This window comes from Paramormyrops kingsleyae, chromosome 16, assembly GCF_048594095.1.
Source record: "Paramormyrops kingsleyae isolate MSU_618 chromosome 16, PKINGS_0.4, whole genome shotgun sequence".
NCBI classification, from domain to species: domain Eukaryota; kingdom Metazoa; phylum Chordata; class Actinopteri; order Osteoglossiformes; family Mormyridae; genus Paramormyrops; species Paramormyrops kingsleyae.
In genome coordinates this window covers 23,899,659-23,920,938 of record NC_132812.1, presented here as the reverse complement: position 1 = coordinate 23,920,938, position 21,280 = coordinate 23,899,659, and the positions used below count along the sequence as shown (strand labels likewise).

Here is a 21,280-nt window from a genome sequence, read left to right as displayed (position 1 = left end):
TGAATCATATTCCCCTGACTTTAAGAGTTCTTGGATAGACAAACAAACTTCCAAGGTTTGAGGCCCACACATGTAAACACACATTTTTTCATGCAACATATACATTTTATGCATTATGACATCGTTAATAATAATGGTGACGTCCGAAGACAAAGGGTTAGAAATTTTGACAGTAAATGCGTTTTGCGCTGTGCTACTGACAGCTATAAAAACAGAACCAACGTCCCTTTCTGATTGGTCGTCCACATATTTTTTTGTAAATCGGGCCGCTTATGATTGGCCAAATGAGATGTCATTTACACCGATGACAGTCTAGTGAATGTACAGAAATGAAAGCAAAACGAGACTCCAAGATGGGTGACAAAAGCAAAACAAGCTAGTTAACTTACCATATCTGAATTATCTCCATTTGCAGTGATCGCCAAGGTAAGAACATTATGGTTGAGCCAGTTCACATTTTCTTATAACGCCGAATATTGTATCAAAGTATTTGATTTATGTTGAGGGAAATGATCGCTGCACCATACTATTTACAATGGATTTGCAAAACTAAACGCATTACCCCGCGTAAGTTTCAAGCGCTGTGAATGTCTTCCAAAGCATACGCCTGAATGTCCCAAATACACTTTAATGCATTAGATTCAGGCGTTAAATATAACAATTGATACAGCAAATTAGCTATATTTTAACGTCGACGCAGTTTTCATGTGTATAGACGGACAGTAGTTGTATGTGTAAGATTTGCACATATATAGGTAAGATTTGCGATCGAAATAGCTAACAGAGGAGAGTAAGATGTAGTATGAGCCTTAAAATAATCTTTGTAAGCGATGAACGAGAAATAAGTCTTTGAATTCCATCTTTATTCGGTGTGAGTATATATCTGTTGGAGGCCGTGTTCCTTTAAAATTTGTAAAAGGTTTCTGTACGTCATTTTATCTTCAGTGTGAACCCTTGGCTTATAGGAATATGACATATTAATACAAATCCGCTGTCCCAAGCATTACGCAAGAACTTGCTGCGCAAAACAGGTAGTTCTCATAGCCATGAATTTTATATATATTTCACGTGAATGCAGCGTAGTGCTTGGTAGTCGACCCGCTGCGGTTTATGCTGCTCGTTATCAGCCTATACGTTGCGCCACTTTTGCATGTAAAGAAACGCGAGCAGGTAAAACGACGAGTCTCCTCTTTGACCCCATTCAAAATGTACGCATCTGTATACAGCGTAAACAGTGCTCGCATAAGCTGCTAAGAAAGGAAACCACATTCTCCACACAAGAGATCTTATTGCTGATCTGCTGGACTAAATGTCTGACTTTTGATGATCGCGTGTACGTGCTTACTTCTGCACGGATTTGTAAGGCCTTACTAATATTCTTCGCTGATTAAAGGCAATAGGCGATGAAAGCTGACAGCGCAGACTTATTATTGGAAGTTGGAGTTTTTTGCTTTTGCTTTCTGGGCATGCCTCACCGGTGTTTGGAAAGCGACCCTCCGCCCACTTGTTTCCGTTTCCAAAGCTCATCCTTCACTGCCGTCTGATTTGTGCGGTCATCTGCCGGGATCGTGTGACGGAGGATGCTGGAGGGTGCTACGGCATGGCTCACTTTGACACAGAATACCAACGTCTGGAGGCCTCCTACAATGACTCCCCGCCCGGAGAGGAGAACCTGCTGGTACATGTGCCAGAGGGATCTAAATGTGAGACTCCTTTTTTAACCGCACCCCCCATTCACCCCCATCTTAACCTCCTGTGGTTTTCCTATTTTTGTAAAGTTACCCAGTTTCGCTGGAAAGAGCTACAACAGTGCATAGTGGTTTGGCTTTTCCATCCATCCATCCATTTTCCATACCCGCTTTTCCCGTCCAGGTCGCGGCTACATCGCCGTAATTTTCTTTCCTAAGTTATGCTTTACTCAGCTTCTGACGGTAGGTGGTGCTGTTTGGGACTTCGACGTTATCTAGGCGTAGTACGTTCAAATACTGTAATTAATTAGATTATTACAGTGCTTGAAGTGGGCCAGTACTCAGCGGTATGCGGTGCCAGCACCTCATTGCTTTTCTCCTCAGAGCGCTGGCACCTCTTAGTATCTGCTGGTACTGAATAACAAGGGGGTACCAGCACCTGTTTTTCCCAATTAAAGCACTAGAATATAATTAACGTATTTTTTCCACATTTTGTATAATGCCTCTCCTCTGCTAACTTCTGCTTTTATCCTGTGTTTCAATTCTTCAGCCCAGTGGCATCATATAGAGAATCTGGACCTTTTCTTCCAGAGAATATCCTTTCAGTTGTCAAAGACCGTCTTATCCAAAACATTTTTTTACTAATTAATTATTAAGGTTGTCTGCATGTCTGTTTGGTAGATATGAAACTGCAGTATACATTTTTGGCTCAGACTATATCAGTGAAAGGGAGTAGCTAGTTATGTCGCGATGACTGTAACTGGCTGACAAGTGTTCTTGACTTAACCTTCCTCACATATATAATTTGCATCAGAAAAATGGCTTCACATGTATGCTGCTGGGGGAAATATTTGAGCTTGTGTAAGTATGGCAGATATTTGACGCTAAGTCCAGCTCATGAAGAAGATGGTAATGCTCTGTGGAAGTGATCCAGTCCTTTTTCTGTGTAAATATAGAACGCTGACTTCCATTTTGGGGTCCTTTGTTTTCTTCTTGTAGAATGTTAGTGTGACTTTACAACCTCTCTGGGAGGAAGTAATAACCCTAAATTTGGGCCTTTTTATTCTCATTCTGCAGGCAATTGGTATTTGTCGTTGCTTTCACTGTGTTTTTGGCAAATTGCGTGGACTACGACATCTTGTTTGCCAACAAATTGGTGAACCACACTGACTCGGCGAAGGTGACACTTCCAGATGCTTTTCTGCCTGTGGACGTCTGTAGTGCCAGGTGAGCTCACGCAATCCCAGAGAAAGTCTCTCCTATCTTTGTTCTTTCTTTTTATACCTCAAACTCCTCATATATTTAAATTTCGCTCTCCCAGGATTCGCGACAACGTGTTTGTCATCTTCATCCTCGTCATCTCCGGAGTCTTCTGGCTCCACCGACTTGTCAAATTCATATACAACATCTGCTGCTATTGGGAGATCCGCTCCTTCTACATCAACGCTCTGAAGTTGTCTATGGTGAGAGATGTCTCTCTTCGCCTCTCCGGCGTCCCATGTCACATTTTTTTCTCCCACCTTTCATTTTGTTTCAAATAACCAAGGACTTGCAGAGAAGGGCAGACGTTCGACTTGGGGGGTGATCCCCCTTGGTTAAATTTGCGAATTGTAGGCGGGTGGGGGGATCGAAAAGGACTCAGCATCTCATACAAGAGGAAAAAGGGCCGTACACACATACGTCCCCGCAAATTACCCATGTGGTCATTCTCAGATGTTCTTACCGTTGGCAAAGTTTTTGTCAACAATGAGCAACAAAACATGAACTACTGGGACATGAATGATCTGATTTACTCTCCCACCACAGGCCGACCTCCCGTACTTTACATGGCAGGAGGTGCAGGCACGCATCGTGGAGATCCAGAAGGAGCACCAGATCTGCATCCACAAGAAGGAGCTAACGGAGTTGGACATCTACCATCGCATACTGCGGTTCAAGAACTACATGGTGGCCATGATCAACAAGTCCCTGCTGCCCATCCGCTCCCGCCTGCCCTTCCTAGGTGACGTCGTCTTTTACACACGTGGGCTCAAGTACAACTTTGAGCTGATCTTCTTTTGGGGCCCCAGCTCGCTTTTCGAGAACGAGTGGAGCCTGAAGACGGAGTACAAGCGGGGCGGCAGCCGGCTGGAGCTGGCCGACAGACTGAGCTCACGCATCCTGTGGATCGGCATCGCCAACCTGCTGCTGTGCCCCGTAATCCTCATCTGGCAGATCCTCTACGCCTTCTTCAGCTACACGGAGGTGATCAAGCGAGAGCCGGGCAGCCTGGGAGCCCGCTGCTGGTCGCTCTACGGCCGCTTCTACTTGCGGCACTTCAACGAGCTGGACCACGAGCTCATGTCCCGCCTCAGCAAGGGCTACAAGGCCTCTTCCAAGTACATGAACTGCTTCATGTCGCCGCTGCTCACGGTGGTCGCCAAGAACGTCGTCTTCTTCGCCGGCTCCATCCTGGCGGTGCTCATCGCCCTCACCATCTACGACGAGGACGTTCTGGCTGTAGAGCACGTCCTCACCAGCATCACCCTCCTGGGGGTCTGCATCACTGTCTGCCGGTGAGGACCGCAACTGGCCAAAAGTGGTTTAGGAAATGTACGATGCCAGTCAAAAGTTTGGACATGCCAAGTTACCTATAAAGGAGAGTGATAGTGTCACATGATATGACCAGACCACCTGACCTAAGCAGAGTATAAATGGTTTTGGAGGAGTTTGACCAGAGGGTGAAGGAAAAGCGGCCAGTGAGTGCTTGTGCTGTTGTTCCATTATTCTTGGAGGTCGGAAGTTGGAACTGGGAATGATGTCACACATATGAGTTAACCACGTTCCAGTACAGCAATTCGGAAAGCCATTTAGCAATACCAGGGACCTGTTTCGAAAAACAGGATTTCTTGCTGAGCCGGATAACTTGTCAGATTTAAGGTACCCCAGTATAAATGGCATTTATCTTTATTCACTTCCGTTTAGCCCAAACTACCTTAAATTATCTGGCTAAGCAAGAAATCCTGTTTTCTGAAACCTGCTCCAGTTCTAGCCATTAGCCATTGGTAGCAATATCAGCTGATAACAACACATTGTGCGGTATTTCACTCATAAAAACACTGTAGCAACATGTCCACAGATAGAGGCTGGACAGTACTGTGTGTACGACCGATTTAATGAGCCACATATAAGACTTAAGCATTAATAAACAGTATATAACTACAGCTTTAGCTTCTGTTGATGAAGGGCGCAACCATCTTGAATTCTGAGGTCAGGGTTGTGTAGAATCCTCCGACTTCAGGGGGCGTTCCAGTTGAAATTTCTGACCAAGAAAGCATCAGTATATGTGGGACCTCCTTCAGGACAGCTGGAAAAGCATCCCAGGAGGCCACCTCATGGAACTGGTGTAGAGGAGATAGTAGGGTCAGCCAGTCTGGAGCAATTGGGGTTAAGGGCCTTGCTCAGGGGCCCAATGCTGGGATCACTCTGCCGACTCCGGGATTTGAACCAACAACCTTCTGAATCCGAACCCACAGAGCCCCCCCCCCCAACATTTTTTTAACACTTTTGTTGGTTAATGCATAATTCCATATATGTTATTCTATAGTTTTTATGTCTTTATAATTATTCTAAAATGTAGACAATAGTACAAATAAACCTTTCTATGGGTAGGTGTGTCCAGACTTTTGACTGGTACTATAGGTGTGGCCAAGCGTCACAATAGGTGCCTTCATAAATGCTTATTTTCTTTCCTGCTCTGTGTTGTTCTTGATCTGCTGAGATGTTCAGGTGTGTGGGAGCCCTTTGTTTCATGTCCAGCCTCTCGCCCTCCTCTGTAGCTCCTTCATCCCAGACAAACATCTGGTCTTCTGCCCAGAGCAGCTGCTCAAAGTCATTCTGGCACACATCCACTACATGCCGGACCACTGGCAAGGCAACGCCCACCGCTATGAGACCAGGGATGAGTTTGCCCAGCTCTTCCAGTACAAGGCTGTGAGTCACTCATTCAATATGCCAAGAAAATTCCAACAATTTGAGCAGGAGTTTTTAACCTGAGGTCCACAGCCCTCCTGGAGATATCAGAGATGTTTTATAAAGTCACAATTCTGGAATTACCATCTGATTAAAGCAAAGAAAAAAAAATATTAAAGCAGGTTCAGGCCACTCCTTATTTGTTACTTATGGATGTGATCTCACATTCATATGAGATTGTTAGCGCTGGAATTATCATTTTCTCTGAATTTAGCGTCTAGAGTTTGGCACTTAGCACTTTCGCCCATGCAGGTGTTCATCCTGGAGGAGCTTCTAAGTCCTGTGATCACACCCTTCATCCTCATCTTCTGCCTCCGCCGCAAGTCCCTGGAGATCATCGACTTCTTCCGCAACTTCACCGTGGAGGTGGTGGGCGTGGGCGACACGTGCTCCTTCGCCCAGATGGACGTCCGTCAACATGGGCACCCCGCGGTGAGGCCACGGCGGCACGCTTTACTCAGACTCAGCTGTAAATTATGAACTATAAACTACGTTTCCTTACACAGCTCTGCTGCACTACTTTCAGCACTTGACTTATGCTGTACTGTAATTAATAATCACTTCCTAAGAGGTGTATTTTTTTTACAGTCTTCAGAATGCACTTAAATTGGGTGCTCAACATCGACCTAATAGTTCAGATCCATTAAGGTACAATCAAAGTGTCTATTTTTGCTGGTTGCCATGGTTACCCTATTGAGAGAGTCTCATTCCGCCTGGCAGTGGATGTCGGCGGGGAGAACGGAGGCCTCCATCTACCAGCAGGCAGAGGACGGCAAGACCGAGCTGTCGCTCATGCACTTTGCCATCACCAACCCTCGCTGGCAGCCGCCCCGCGAGAGCACGACCTTCATCAGCCAGCTGAAGGAGAAGGTGCAGCGGGAGGCTGCCTGTGGCCAGCAGGGCGTCCTCCACGAGAACCACATCCTCACCTCCACGCAGTCTGAGTCGGAGGTGCGGAGGGTGGGGTGCTTTTGGGGGGTGGCGGGTGGAGGTCGCTGCTGTCTCTTGATTGGCTGATGATGCCTCCCGCTTTAGGCTATTGGTCACTGTTATGCCATATATATAGTAGTATCCACCCTCTGTTTAAACACAAGCTCTGTCGCAGCTATTCCTGCAATAAGCTGTCAGGCTCTCCCTGATGGTAACCACGCCTCTTACATCTTGCTTCAGCCCCACAGCCTGATCGCCAACCTCCTCGCCGGCCCCCCCCCTCTGGGGTCTCTCCATCTGGGCCGGGACGCTTCGGTGAGCAACCACGCGGTGGACGTGGGCCTCATGGAGGGGACCTCCGCCCTGCGCTCTTTCTCTCCTCTCAGTGGCAGCCAGCACCTGCGAGGCAGCTTCGCCTCCACCCGCCTGCCCCGTGGTGACGGCGCCGGCCTGGTGGGGGGCAGGGCCATGGCCGGGTCCGGGTGAGAGCTTTGCATTCCTGACACACAGCAAAATGTCTCATTTGATTTTAATGCTATGAGTTTAGGGACTTTTCCTCTATTTCTATCAAAGACATCCATCCATACATCTATCCATCCATCCCTGCATCTTTTAACCATCTACCTTGATCTGTGGGGCAGGGAAAGACAGAAAGCTTTAGCCAGTACAATAGTTGTCAGTATGGAGTTTTTAGTTATCACTGCAGATACTTAATTACTTTGTGCCCCAGTAGAGGAATTATTTTGTTTCCCATTTTGATTTCTCTCATCTTCTCTTGGTTGCACAGAGCTGATGCCCGCACTGCAAGCTCTGGCAGCAGCGCCTGGGAGGGCCAGCTGAACAGCATGGTCCTATCAGAATATGCATCCACTGAAATGAGCATCCACGCCCTCTACATCCATGAGGTATGGACTCCCACAATGCACTGCTTTGCTCAAGAGCTGCACCGATCGCCCAGACGAACCGTACCTGAAGCTGTGCCACGTATGTACGTTCCCTCTGCTGTGACACGCAGCTCCACAAGCAGCAGTCACGGGGGCAGCTGTCCCGTCACACGTGGCACAGGCGGGACAGCGACGAGAGCAGCGAGGGTGCTCCCGACGACAATGAAGGACTGCGCAACTTTCCCCGGTCCAACACCTTCCCTTGTGCTACCACACCCCACCAAGAGGGGGCGATGCTGCACAACACCGGTCAGCGCCGCTATGGTGGAACCACTGGTATGGCCCCCTCCTTCCCCTTCTTGTAGATAAAAGGCAGCGAATAGTGATATAATTAATTGATCTGGCAATCACCTATCTTGAAACGACTCCAGGATAGCAGTCCTCAGCCATGCAAGTTATGCTAGTTGTCATTCCCGCTTCCTCATTAATTAGTTCTTACTTTTTCATGGCTCTTTTAAAAAAGTGTTTGGGCGTCACTTTCGTTTAGTGGCATCATCATGACCGGCTCTGTGTGTGGAGTTTGGATGCTTTTCCCACAAGTACAACTGCTTAGACAGTTCATTGTGGTGGTGGCATCCAGAACCATCCAAAAGCTTGCTGAAGCCTAATTAATTAACAGCTGTTATTAAAATCAGTGAACCAAGCAGGTATTTGGGGCCAGGGGCTGTAGACAGTAGATGTTTCAAAGGGAATTGATTGCATTTTGGATCCTTGGAGAGGAATCTTGCCTCAGAAGTGCGATAGCCCTGCTGTCTCGTCCCTCAGAGTCTGTGAGCGGGGGCCTCCGGTCGGCGCCGAGGCTTCCCCGGATACCCATGGGCGGCTGGGCCGAGGAGGCCCAAGCAGGCCGGCACCACGACCCGGTACCGGAGGAGGATGAGCTGCCACCACACATCCAGAAGGTCTGTGCCGCAGGGGGGGGGGGACTGGGAAAATGGGCCCAAGGTGACACTTAAATCAGATCTAGCAATGGTCACCAGTTCTAGTTCAAACCATGGAATATGCTTACAGAATGGGAACGCTTCAGTGGGTGGGGTTATTGAGCTTCGTCATCACCATGTGCATTAAACTAGTTCCTATTGGTTACCTTATTGATTGACAATAGCTTAAACCAGGCAGTTAAACCCAACACCACCCATCGTGAGCTTCTGAATTTTATATCTGTGACTTTTATACTGGACTATTTACCACAAGGACAGGTAAATACCAAAATAACGTTAATTTAAGCTCGGTTTTGTAAGCCTTGGTTGTCCCTCTGTCATTACAGGTGACATAACCCATATACATCACTGATTGTTGCTCATGGGTTCTGCGCCCTTCCCCAGAACTGACACATGGAGCTTCACCTGAGACAAACGCTTGCACTGAACCAAGGATGTCGCAGTGCCTCTCTGTGTGCGACATTCTCTAGCCTCATGAGACAGACTTTACATCATAATAAAACATCCTGTGGAGAAGCAGAAGGCCAGTACCACACCTACCTGGATTAATGCCCGGCCGTTTTAGCCAAGAGGAAGAGGAAACTGACCATTTTTTTTAAGACCTTGGAAAGGGTCAGAGGAGAGCGCAATGAGATCTGTTAACCTGCAACCCAGAAACTTCTCCCACACGAACGGCTGTGCAATTTTTAATGCTGCCCTCTTTAGTGAAGGAGCTTTGACCGGATGTCCTGAAAACATTACAAAAAAAACATATAACATAAATATTTAAAGAAACAGCACAGTAGACTGCAGATTCTGGTGAATGTAGGATTTAAATACTGTCAGTAATGTAGGATGGGACCTTTACCTTTGACATGATGGAGAGTCAGGTGCAGGGGAGGTTTATGTGGAGGTATGTGTGTGTGTGTCTGTGTGTGTGTGTGTGTGTGCGTTTGTGTGTGTGTCTGTGTGCGCGTGTCCGTGTGTGTGTGCGTGTCTGTGTTTGCGTGTGTGCACGTGTGTGTGCGTGTGTGCATTTTACCAGCTGGCGCTCTGTCACACTGACGAAACTCCTTACTACTAGTTATTCTCACTGACTGGTGTGTTTGTCCCGCTTTTTTGCACTTTGATGAAATATCTCTGGAAAGATTTTTATTTTCAAAAAAGGACAGCAGGGAAGGTCAGGAATGACATGAAGACAAACTTTGCCAATGGCAAATAATTGTAAAAATATATAATGTTCATAAAAAACCTTGTGAATTCAGCATGTACTGTTCATATTAGTCCGCTGATCTTAGACTGATTTTGCTGTTGTTTGTGGGCCTGTGTCATTATTTCTCCAAATTTTAAAGATAGTGCTGATTTGAAAACCACTACAGTTATTTATTCAACTTAAAGTTGTTTCATATTGATAGCTTTGTTTGCATCTCTATTTAAAATACTAAGACTGTCAGGCAGGTCATGGTGTTTTATGGAGACACATGTTGCTAGCAGAATGCACATTCGCTCATTTTTCTCTAAATATCTTTCAGGTTTTTCATTGTAAGAAACAACATTTATAGAGGGTGTGCAAGTATTTATACAAGTAACAAAAATATATTCCAGAGAAACAAACACAAAAATACAAAATGCTCACTGCAAACTCAAGTCACTGAGCTAAACTGAATTGTATGAATCCACCCCAACACATTTTCACATATAAAACAAAAACTGGCAAACCCAGATTAGCCATAATTGTTGCAATCAAACCATATGATCATAATGCATCGTGGTAAAAAAGTGCATAAGGTCATCCCTAAAAACAGACTTTATATTTTCTGTTTGCCACATTTCAATAAAAATGTACTTCATGTAATTTAGATAGATAACAAGAAGCTGTTGTGCGGCACATTAAGCCCAGCCTACTTGTCATGATATCTGGGGTATTTAATTAGGACATTTAAAATACCTAAAGAAGTTCTGTGGTATAGCTATTGTGTGGAGAGAACCGAGCAAATACAACGAGAAGCATAAGCACACAAAGTAATAAATATTCTACAAAGTTACAAGGAATTATGGGAAAATGGGAACAATTAAATAATTTCATGAGTTGTGTATATGGGAACTGTTCGAAAAATACTGTCGTCTTGTAGGCTTACGACTATCTGGACTACTCTTAGGTTTGTGTTTTTTCATGCTTTTCCTAAACTGCTTAAAATGAGTGTTCAAAGGCCTTTCTGTGAAAACCCCCGCTTTTTAAGGTTCCCGTTGTGGCGAAACCCATTTATTTTCCAGATGAAACGCGCGGCTGCAACCTTGGCAGTTAGTGATTCCCATCAGCCTGATTCAAATACGCTTTTAAGGCATCAAATGTCAGTTCCAACAGAACTGCGCATATATGCATTTGTTGTTTTTTTATAGATTTGAATTATTTATATTACTCGTTTTGTACAGCTGTAAATCCATTAATAAATTGTAAGTTTACTAAGCAGACCCTTTTAATTACTTTGTCTTTATTAAAGTGTGACGTGTCTGCGCATTACCCTAAATGGCTATGCACTTGACCTCTACCTTAAGTCCAGAAGATGGCGACATGTAGCCATTTTGCGCCCAGCTGGGTTCCGTGAGTCCCAGTACACTTGTTCCAGGCAGAGTAGTCTGGTTACTCCTGGGTAACTTTCAAATAGGCCCAGACCAGGAACACTGTATGGATTATATCTTGCACCTGTTTTGGGAAACCCCTGGACTGGGCATCTGCCCCCCCCCCTCCAAGCTAAAGACTGGCCCTTGTGTCCAGGGTGACCCTCAGTCAGATGATGACATCCTATTTAATACAAATTAATATTATATAGTGTTAGTGTTGCCATGAATACATATTTCTATAATAAATATTTACTGCTACCTTTATTTCCCTACAACGGACTTCTAACTGGTGCTAGGCTCCAGAATTATGATGGATGGCTGAATATTTATATTTTTATTAACTTGACAGCAAAATACTTTATATATTTCATAGTACTATATTTTCCTTTTTTGAAATGAGTTTTACTTTTCTTTGCTGGCCTCATGCGCCCAGGATGACCGGAAACATCTTTCGTACCACTTGCTTCCTGGCTTCCTTGTCTGTACGGCGGGTTCGGGTGAGAAGGTGACTCGCATGGCCTCATCCTGTGCTGTTTTGTCGGATGTACTTCCAGGCGTCCCCTGTGATTGCTGGGCATTTGGCCCTGGAGCCCCTCCTTAGTGCTCACGCAGTGCTTCACTTCCGATCTCCTCCATCCTCGGCAGCTGAGTCTTCTAGGTCCCGTACCCTACATAAGACGGGAGCAGTTACGATGTAATAATGCAAAGTATTTAATTATCTCTACGTCATCCAAGCAGGGACTGGCGACGAAGGAAACGGTCATGTCGATATTCACTGTGGTGTGTTTCTATTTTTATTTTTCTTCTACAAAGTGTAAACAACCAGGGACGGATTATGGGTTGTGTGGACCCCTAGGCAAAACGTTCGCGAGGCCCCCAACCACCACCACCAGCACCACAACCACCACAATTCAAGGGCCCTTGGCAGCCAAACGCCCTCCCTCCATGTTTCCACCAGAGGCCCTATAGGGTCAGGGGCCCTTGTAGGCAGAGGATCAAAGAATGTAGGCCCTCTAAAATAGACAAACGAAAATACATTGTTGATAAGAGTTGCAAATTGTTTTGGGCTGGGGACCCCACGGGCCCCCTGCACCCCAAGGGCCCCTGGGCAGCGGCCCCGCTGGCCCGGTCAGTAATCCGTCCCTGAAACAACAACATAATTTCAACTACACATTCATTAGACATAAGGCAGAATAAAGCTTCTGTTAACAATCTATATATTTTAAAGTGAAATATAAACGCGCATACTTTGAATTACATTTAAGAATGAGTTGTTACACGAACGTCATTATTTTGCGCGTTCACGCTTCGTATAGAATTAACAATCCTACTCTTATATGATTATGCTTAGTGTCGTGTACTTGTATTCCTAGTTAAAATAAAAAATACATACATAAAAAATAAAAATAATAAACAACAATCCTACTCTGGGACGACGGGATCTGCGTTACTTTTTTAATTAGAAACTTTATTTTAATTCGGGGTGGGGGTGGGGGGGGGGCTCTCCTTTATACGCATGTTGAAAGTAGTATATAGGTGTCACGTCACAGTTTCTCGGAATGGCATGCCCTGAAACCTCATGACGATGTGCCGTTCTGTATTCTGTCGGCATCATTTATTTCAAAGGACTCGATCCCCAGTCCCCGCTCGGCAAGTTTTAGGAGACCCCAACTCTTTTGATGGCTCGTTGTTTTCATTACCAGCTTTTTCCACCAACGTCATTGTGTATAATGCAGATAGGCAGACATGTATGAAAGAGTCTGTATCCAAAAGTGCGAGACAGTTTTGTTATATAGAATATGTATAATGGAATATATAATTACATATTTTATTTGACAGATTCGTATGGAATGAATTGGTTACGCTACTGTAGTTCAAGCTGCATTTGCGGTGCTGCTCGATGATGCTTAGCTCTGGCGTAGAGAATGTCGCATATTTATCAGCAAATAGCTAAAATGTGCTTTAGGAAAATGATCATGGATGGTCAACCTATTTGTACACGGAAAAATGTGCCCATGGCAAGACAAAAAAAGGTTAGAGAAAAGCTATGTAGGGTACGTTTTTAAATACGATGGCCATGGTATAAAAAAAGCATTTTGATGACAATGTCCGCCAGAATTTGCCGTGATGTTGACCCCTGAACACGATGCATACGAATGATTATCGGTTACTAAATTAGCGAGCTACTCCTCAGTGCGGGCAACATAAATTAACAATGTCGTCATCAAATAATACGTTTCTGAATATAAGTCTTCAACGGCTTGCAAATAATTAAAGCTATTGTAAAAATACACAAATTCGCGTGGTTTATAAAGCTAAGTAATCGTTACAGTATTACTACCATTGTTATTAGAATTGTGTTATGTTATGACAAATAATGATTTCTGAATGAAGTATTATAGTTATACAATAAAAATTATGTTGTTTTTATATATATAAATTAGTTTGATAAGAAGGAAATCCAACGCTTGTGTCAGAGCCCGGATAGCTCAGTCGGTAGAGCATCAGACTTTTAATCTGAGGGTCCAGGGTTCAAGTCCCTGTTCGGGCGGTTCTCGTTTTCCGCTTTGCATGTATCACCGATTTTTTTTTCTTCCCAACTGACGAAATTATAGAAAAATATGTAATAACACAGCGTCAATTGCCTGAATGAGACACTAGACTCTAGTATTACCTTTAAAGCGTCAAATTCCCTAATTACAGTTGATGTGCACAGAATTTGTTTGTATTTGCCATGGTGAACCTCACTTACGATTTATTGAAAATATATACAATGTGAAAACAAATATTATTCGAACTGGACACAACCATTATTAGAGGAAAAAAAGCAGAGATCCTGGAGTGCAGCGCTATGACCATTAGAGTACCATAAAACCAGGTTGTGACATTGAAGGTACCAACATAAGCCATAGATTGTAGTGTACCCTACGGCCACCGCTGCAGCTTGTTGTCACAGTCTGTTAGCATGGTGCAGAGGATAGCTGAGGGCGCTGCTTTCTACACTGGTCAACGTCATTTGCAGCAATAGCTAATCTGGCAAAGTGTTGGATGCTGTCAAGTACTGGGTTGGCCATTTCTACCTACCCATTTGACTATTGATGACCGTTTACATGGAGTGCTGGGTAGAGAATAAAAGGGATGGGAGAACTGCAGCAGGGTGAGACAGATACCTGGCTGGAGATCCGAAATGACCCCGACATTGATCGTCCTTATCCTGTGTGTGGTGGCTCACACCTGGGCCGTTCCTCTTCAGGTAAGTCTGATCAGTGCTTAACTAGCTTACACTTCACCTTAAATATGTATGTTTGTGGCACTATGTTATATGCATGGTTTGTTTCCTTATCCTTAAAGAATATTCCGGGGACAAACAGCAGCAAGAAGAGGTTCCAACGGGAACTGTCAGGTTTGTCAAATGTGTGCAATCAATGCACATTTCATATGAATAAGGTCACCACGTTCAAGCATTATATGAATATATGGGCGTGTGTGTGTGTGAAATTAATTGTTTTTACTTTTATAGAAGAGTTCATGCCTCAAAATGAGATGACAGCGATGGACAAAATCATGAGGGCAAATGAATATCAAGGTAAGAACAGTTTGAATGTCTTGCATTACATCTACACCTAAAATGAGATGTTCCTTATAAATTTAACTCAGGCAGGTAGCATCTCAGTATATTAATGTGTGTCCCCTGTCCTGCACCGCACATCCACCCCAGCAGAGGGCAGTGGCTTCAGGGAGGGTGACATTGCTGTGTCCAACAAGAGAGGCTCCAGGAGCTGCTTTGCCCGGAGCTGCTTGTGGCCCAAGTCAGTGGACGGGAACGTGTACATCGCTTACACACTGTCCCCAGAGTACAGTGAGTGTCACTGCCAGCTTTCCAACTGGAATCAGCAGTGTCTTCTGGTTCTCCTTGGGTCTTTGTGCAGAAATTCACATAGTGAAATGTGAATGTTTAGTTCCTTAATCTTCCATGTTCCTCCATCCCCTCACCACAGATGACCTGGACCTTATGACAATCCAGGAAGGAATGGAGGCCATTGAGAATGGCACCTGTATTCGCTTTGTGCCCCAGACACACCAGAACGACTATCTGGATATCCAGCCCAAGTCAGGGTCAGTTACCAAATAATGCTATTGCATTCTGGAACTGAGATGCCAATATTTTCCTCCGAGGATAATTGTGGCTGTTTTTTCAAAGAAAGAAATTCAAGAACCTTCAAAAAGTTTCATGTGCAATGGTGAACTATACCCAATATGCCTTGACTGTGCATGTGTGTGTGTTGTGTGTTACAGATGCTGGTCGTACCTGGGATTTCACGGTGGGCCACAGATTGTCTCCTTACAGGCCCCGGAATGTGTTACAACGGGGGTGACGAGTCACGAGCTCATGCACGCCCTGGGCTTTGTGCACGAGCAGTCACGCGCCGACCGTGACAAGTACGTCACTATCCTGTGGGGTAACATCTGGAAAGGTAAGGAAGAAAACAATCACCATTCACAGACCTACATCTGATTAATCCAGCATGGATTTAGGAGAGGTAGATCCTGTTTAACAAATCTGTTGGAGTTTTTTGAGGAAGCTACTCAGGAAGTTGATGATAAGAAGGCCTATGATGTCATCTACTTAGATTTCCAAAAGGCTTTTGATGTTGTCCCCCACAAGAGGCTCTCACTTAAACTCAAAGCGACAGGTATTTTAGGAACTGTAGTGACCTGGATTGATAACTGGTTAACGGATAGGAAGCAGCGAGTAGTTATAAGAGGCTCAATGTCACAGTGGGCCTGCGTTCATAGTGGGGTACCGCAGGGTTCAATTTTAGGACCACTATTGTTCCTAATTTACATAAATGATATAGACACCAATATATACAGTAAACTGGTGAAATTTGCAGATGACACCAAGGTGGGTGGCGTAGCAGATACTGAACTAGCGGCTCAGCAGCTACAGCGGGATCTTAATTTAATTAGTGACTGGGCTGACACCTGGCAGATGAAATTTAACATAGACAAATGTAAGGTACTCCATGAAGGGAGCAGAAATAATAAGTATAAGTATTTTTTGGGACCTAATGAAATAAAGGTAGCTGATTATGAGAAAGACCTTGGTGTGTATGTTGATGCTTCCATGTCTCATTCTCGCCAGTACGGGGAAGCAATAAAAAAGGCTAATAGGATGTTGGGGTATATCTCCAGGTGTGTGGAGTTAAAGTCAAGGGAGGTAATGCTAAGATTATACAATTCCTTGGTGAGACCTCACCTTGAATATTGTGTGCAGGTTTGGTCACCATATCTTAAAAAGGACATAGCGGCCTTAGAAAAGGTGCAGCGTAGGGCCACAAGAATGATTCCTGGTCTTAGAGGAATGTCATACGAGGAAAGGTTATTTGAGCTAAATCTGTTCAGCCTCAAGCAAAGGAGACTGAGGGGGGACATGATCCAGGTCTATAAGATTCTAACAGGTTTGGATGCTGTTCAACCGAATAGTTACTTCAGCATTAGTTCAAATACAAGAACTCGTGGCCATAGGTGGAAATTAGCGGGAGAACATTTCAAATTGGATTTAAGGAAGCACTTCTTTACACAGCGTGTAGTCAGAGTATGGAATAGTCTTCCTGATAACGTAGTGCAAGCTGAATCCTTGGGTTCCTTTAAATCAGAGCTAGATAAGATTTTAACAACTCTGAGCTATTAGTTAAGTTCTCCCCAAGCGAGCTCGATGGGCCGAATGGCCTCCTCTCGTTTGTATAGTTCTTATGTTCTTATGTTCTTATGTACTCATACAGTACTTTCAAGCACCTATCTCGTGAATTTCCAACAGAGCATGTGCAGAAATTTGAGAAGTACAAAACGAACAATCTGGACACCCCATATGACTATGCTTCCATCATGCACTTTGGAAAGTAAGTAGAGATGTAGGTTTTTGGGTTAAGGGAATGGAATGCCTATTGTAAAATGGATTATAATCTATTGGTGCTTTTTGGATGCATTAATTGGAGCAGAATTTTGATGAAGGTTATCTGTTGATGAAGGTATGCCTACTCTGAGGATGGAGACCCCACCATCATTGCAAAGGGCAACCTAGGTGCCCAGCTCGGCCAAAGGTTCGCCCCCAGCGAACTGGACAAGTTCAAGATCAACAAACTCTACAAATGCGGTGAGTGTTGTGTGTCACGTAGACATGGATCAGTGACAATGTGTCTTCATCGTTCCGGCATGTTCCCTGAAAAATCAAGCCAAGATCAAACTTGCTGTTGATTATGTTTTATTTTATTTTGGAAAATTCTATTGTCAGGTCATTAATAAAAAAATCCATGTATGATTATTATAGGCTCAGATTTAGGTGGAAAATGTCTAGAAGAATTTATGATTCTTGGGAGATCACAAGGCATTCGGTGTTCCATCCTGCAACTCCAGCCATTAAGTCTGAGAATGAGTCATTTGTAAGGTTTTCACTAGTTTGCAATTTCTCTCTGTTTCCCTACAGATTTGTGAGCAGGGGGTTCAGAAGGCATCCTAGGTCATGGTGACCATGGAGAGTGAGGGTCAAAGCTGAGGTTCCAATCATTAGATGTAGAGCAATGTTAAGACATGGTGTCAGTCAATAAAACCCTCCATTACCCTTCCCTTCTTGTTCCTGTCTGTTCTGTTACAAAACAACATTTACATTTCATTCAGTTTCATTCTGGCTAAAAGTAACCCACTTAAAAAGTGAAGACCAAGAACTACCTAAAACTACCAAGATTATTTAAAAAAATAATGCCCCCTGCTATGTCACGAAAGTCACATATGGGTTAAATGCAGAGGACACATTTCGTTGTTGTGCACTGTGTGCTGTGGTGTGTCAACAATGACAAATAATCATAAATAAATTTGATGGATGGATAGGTGGTATTGGGACTCTGCTTTAAATCCCCTGTCACAACCTACCATACCCATTTATAAATTCTTTTCCTGCTCTTCTTGATGTAACAAACCAGAAGGTCACACCAGAAGAACACACAAGCATTGTATCAACCAATGAGAGGTGAGCAGGGCAGTCATGAATGACATTTCGCTGCCCCACAACGCAGTAACCTGTCTGTTGGTATTGAGACTTGCTAAAACAAGGGACATGCAATAGCCATAATACTGAAATGACTGGGCTGTCAAACTAACAAATGCCACGCCCCCCCCCAACCAAGAAAAGGAGGGTCGTAGATGACATCAAACTGTAGCATCCACACCAAGCGAAGGCTGTCATCCATCATGTTGGTGAATAGATACTTGTGTGTGTATGTTCTGTACTGTTTTGTGACGTCTTCATGGTCTGGGGCCTGTATCATGAAGCAGGGGTTCTTGCTTAGCCGGATAACTTAGTCAGATGTAAGGTCCTGCAGTTTAAATGGACTTTGTCTATGTGCAAATTCAAGGGGCAGCGTTGGAAGACCGAAAGCATCAGAGCCTTCAGGGAAACGTGTCATTCTTTTGCCTTGGTGTGAAGGATCCAGTGATTAACAAATTGAAGGATAAATCAAAACATAAATTACATTAAACTTGATATTTAAATATAAAAATGAACCAAAATAATATCAGTAAAAGAAAAGCATTGCTCAGTGGAAGGATTAGAAGAATGATCTTTTTCCCTGTATCTATGACTCTCTTGATGGAAGATTTTATTTCTTATGTACACAGTTATGCAAGTCCAACATGCAATGACATGTTAGCATGACCCATTTCTGGAACTGTCTAATGAAGAGAGCAAGGGTTTCGTTAGAAAACTAAGGTTAATTATTGGACTATACAAGACCTATAGACAAAACCTATAGACTACAGTACATGACTAAAAACCAATTACACACCAAAAGAGAAAGAGAAATAAGGCGATTGGCTGGAAACACACAGACAATCAGCTTCCATTCCTGTTCTCAGTCTGGGTTTATGAAAGGGAGAAATACCTGTAATATCATACGTCTTATATTAGATATTTCAGATTTCCCAGAACTGGTCAACAAAGTGGCTATTATATTATTTTTAGATTTTTAAAGCCTTTGACACAGAACACGAGTTCATGGTTTTTTATATAATTTCTTAAATATTATGCAGGCTTTTTTATAAGAGTACAAATAGTAATGTAGGCTTGTACAAGGGTACTTCTCTAAGATTTGTAATTAACATGCATAAGACAAGGCTGTCCTCTTTCCCCATTAGACAAGGCTGTCCTCTTTCCCCATTAGACAAGGCTGTCCTCTTTCCCCATTTGTTTTTATTAGCAGCTGAGGTTCTTAATCTTTAGGTTGTGTATCTGGTCTAATACTAGTGGGATGCAAATAACAGAGTGTTCCATCATCATTAGTTAGCCGATGACTGTTTTTAAAAATATTGAGCAGGTTCCCATTCTAGTGAAAGTTTTACATTTTCGGCCGCATCTGCACTTTCAGTCTATCAGGCTTAGAGTGAGATTATGACTGTACATGACTTGGATGTTTCCCAAACATGTGGAATAAGGGTTAAACAGACAGCTCGATACCTCGGCACTTTGACAAGTAAGACATGCTCTGATAGAACAGTGGAAAACTTCCATCCATCCATCCATCCAATTTCTGAAACTGCTTATCCTTTTCAGGGTCATGGGAAGTGGAAAACTTTTCACAAAAAAAAAAAAACCATTTAGGAATATATTTCATTGTTGACTTCAAAGAGCCCTAACAATAGAAGGCTGCATTCGGCTTTCCAAGACTGAGGGCGTATCCATACTGGTGTATCCAGCATTGTTTCTCTATGTTGATTCCAAGACATGTCCAACAATTGACTCTCTTTTATTCAAATTTATAAGGAAAAACAAAGCAGAATATGTCAAGAGAGAGATCATAGAGGTAAATCAGAGGGACACTTCAATGCATTAGACTTTAATCTGTCATATTGAAGGGAACAGAGGAGGCATGAGCAAACGAGATTGAAAATAAAAGGGATTTATTCTAACAAAAGTAACAATAACAGAAAATAAACAGGACTGCGTGGGGGGGAGGGGGGGGAAGCAGGGGAACATCAATGACAGACCTGGGGAAGACTGGACTTAAATACAGGACTAATGAGGGAACAAAGAGGAGGCACCTGGCAGGAACCATACACAAGACTAAATGAGCACCAGGCATGGCTAGTTAAAGCCAGGCCAGGGATTAGGCAGGACATGATATAATCAAAGGTCCAACTGGATAAAGCATTGTTTACCTGGAGAAAATATTATATGGTTTTATATCCCACGTCTTATATTTGAAATATATGGAGGGTTAAAATTTGTACATTCTTGTGATTTTAAATTCAGCAAACTACCTGTCGAGCTTGCAATGGAAGCCTGGAAATTGGCATCTAAGCATAATGTTTATTCTGGACTTAATAGTGCCGTCATGGGGTTTCCTCGGGGTATTCTGGTTCCCCCCCATGTCCAAAAACATGCTGAGCTTTATTGGAGTTACCAAATTGCCCATAGGTGTGAGTGAATGGTGTGTGAGTGTGCCGTGAGATGGGTTAGCGCCCCATCCTGGGTCGTTCCCCACCTTTCACCCATAGGCTCTGGGATAGGCTCTGGACCCCCCCAACCCTGAACAGGAAAAGCAGTTTCAGACACTGGAATTGGATTATAACAGAAATCCATCTTAAAATCGTACATGAATACTACCCTTGCAACACCATGCTTAATAAATTTAAATGTGATATTTCTGTGAAGTGTTCTTTTTGTAATCTGGAACCAGAAACAATTACTCATTCATTTTGCATTCAAGGGAATTATGTATGGAAAGCTCTGCTAATACTTATGACATATCATAAATTTGTGAGTTTTACTGATGTAACAATATTAGTCCTGGCTTGGAATACTGGTTCTTCTTCACTAAATGTCCTTAAGGTACAAACTCTTTTAGCAAAATTCCATATGCATAAATCAAAGATCATGTCAACCAGGCCCAATTTTAGGCTGCTCTACATTGATTTAAAATTTGTATATGATTCATTATTAAGGCTGAAATCCAACAATAATGCTGTGAAGACCATCTCTTCTTTTCAGGAAGAGTATCTGGATTGATCTTGAGTAAAAACAGCAACCTTTATTTTCTTCCCTTTTTCTGGTGACACTACGTACTTGTGTGTATAGTGATTTGCTTTTCTTCTTTATTGTAACTATGGTTAA

At 43.5% G+C, this 21,280-nt stretch overlaps 2 protein-coding genes and 1 non-coding gene across 4 annotated transcripts; all 3 read left to right on the top strand.

Moving 5' to 3' along the window:
* The first annotated feature begins 309 nt into the window (after positions 1-309).
* atg9a (ATG9 autophagy related 9 homolog A (S. cerevisiae)) lies at positions 310-10,965 on the top strand. Of its 2 annotated transcripts, XM_072700464.1 has the most exons (15): positions 310-426; positions 1,523-1,703; positions 2,239-2,286; positions 2,489-2,549; positions 2,766-2,915; positions 3,010-3,151; positions 3,495-4,243; positions 5,507-5,660; positions 5,952-6,131; positions 6,420-6,650; positions 6,870-7,111; positions 7,417-7,534; positions 7,645-7,849; positions 8,339-8,475; positions 8,841-10,965. In XM_072700464.1, exons 2-15 carry the CDS (start codon positions 1,601-1,603, stop codon positions 8,847-8,849), a joined length of 2,529 nt encoding a protein of 842 aa, XP_072556565.1. In that variant the 5' UTR covers positions 310-426; positions 1,523-1,600; the 3' UTR covers positions 8,850-10,965. The 2 variants fall into 2 exon arrangements, with proteins under 2 accessions (XP_072556565.1, XP_023695913.2); XM_023840145.2 differs by lacking the exons at positions 310-426; positions 2,239-2,286; positions 2,489-2,549 and having other exon boundaries at positions 1,565-1,703.
* Positions 10,966-12,655: 1,690 nt separating this feature from the next.
* Positions 12,656-17,732, top strand: LOC111858391 (hatching enzyme 1.2-like). The gene is made up of 9 exons (XM_023840141.2): positions 12,656-14,368; positions 14,467-14,518; positions 14,636-14,701; positions 14,834-14,974; positions 15,114-15,231; positions 15,412-15,590; positions 16,937-17,018; positions 17,148-17,272; positions 17,603-17,732. The coding sequence occupies exons 1-9, from the start codon at positions 14,303-14,305 to the stop codon at positions 17,608-17,610; spliced, it is 837 nt and encodes a 278-aa protein (XP_023695909.1). The 5' UTR covers positions 12,656-14,302; the 3' UTR covers positions 17,611-17,732.
* On the top strand, positions 13,594-13,666 carry trnak-uuu (transfer RNA lysine (anticodon UUU)). The gene has a single exon. It is a non-coding gene; the product is annotated as a tRNA-Lys (tRNA).
* Positions 17,733-21,280: the final 3,548 nt, after the last annotated feature.

Coding starts and splice junctions, on each gene's coding strand:
- atg9a (XM_072700464.1), top strand. CDS start 1,601: ATGGCTCACTTTGACACAGAATACCAACGTCTGGAGGCCTCCTACAAT. Junction 4,244..5,506: donor GTCTGCATCACTGTCTGCCG/GTGAGGACCGCA, acceptor CCTCCTCTGTAG/CTCCTTCATCCCAGACAAAC. Junction 7,535..7,644: donor ACGCCCTCTACATCCATGAG/GTATGGACTCCC, acceptor TGTGACACGCAG/CTCCACAAGCAGCAGTCACG.
- LOC111858391 (XM_023840141.2), top strand. CDS start 14,303: ATGACCCCGACATTGATCGTCCTTATCCTGTGTGTGGTGGCTCACACC. Junction 14,519..14,635: donor GTTCCAACGGGAACTGTCAG/GTTTGTCAAATG, acceptor TTACTTTTATAG/AAGAGTTCATGCCTCAAAAT. Junction 15,232..15,411: donor GATATCCAGCCCAAGTCAGG/GTCAGTTACCAA, acceptor TGTGTGTTACAG/ATGCTGGTCGTACCTGGGAT.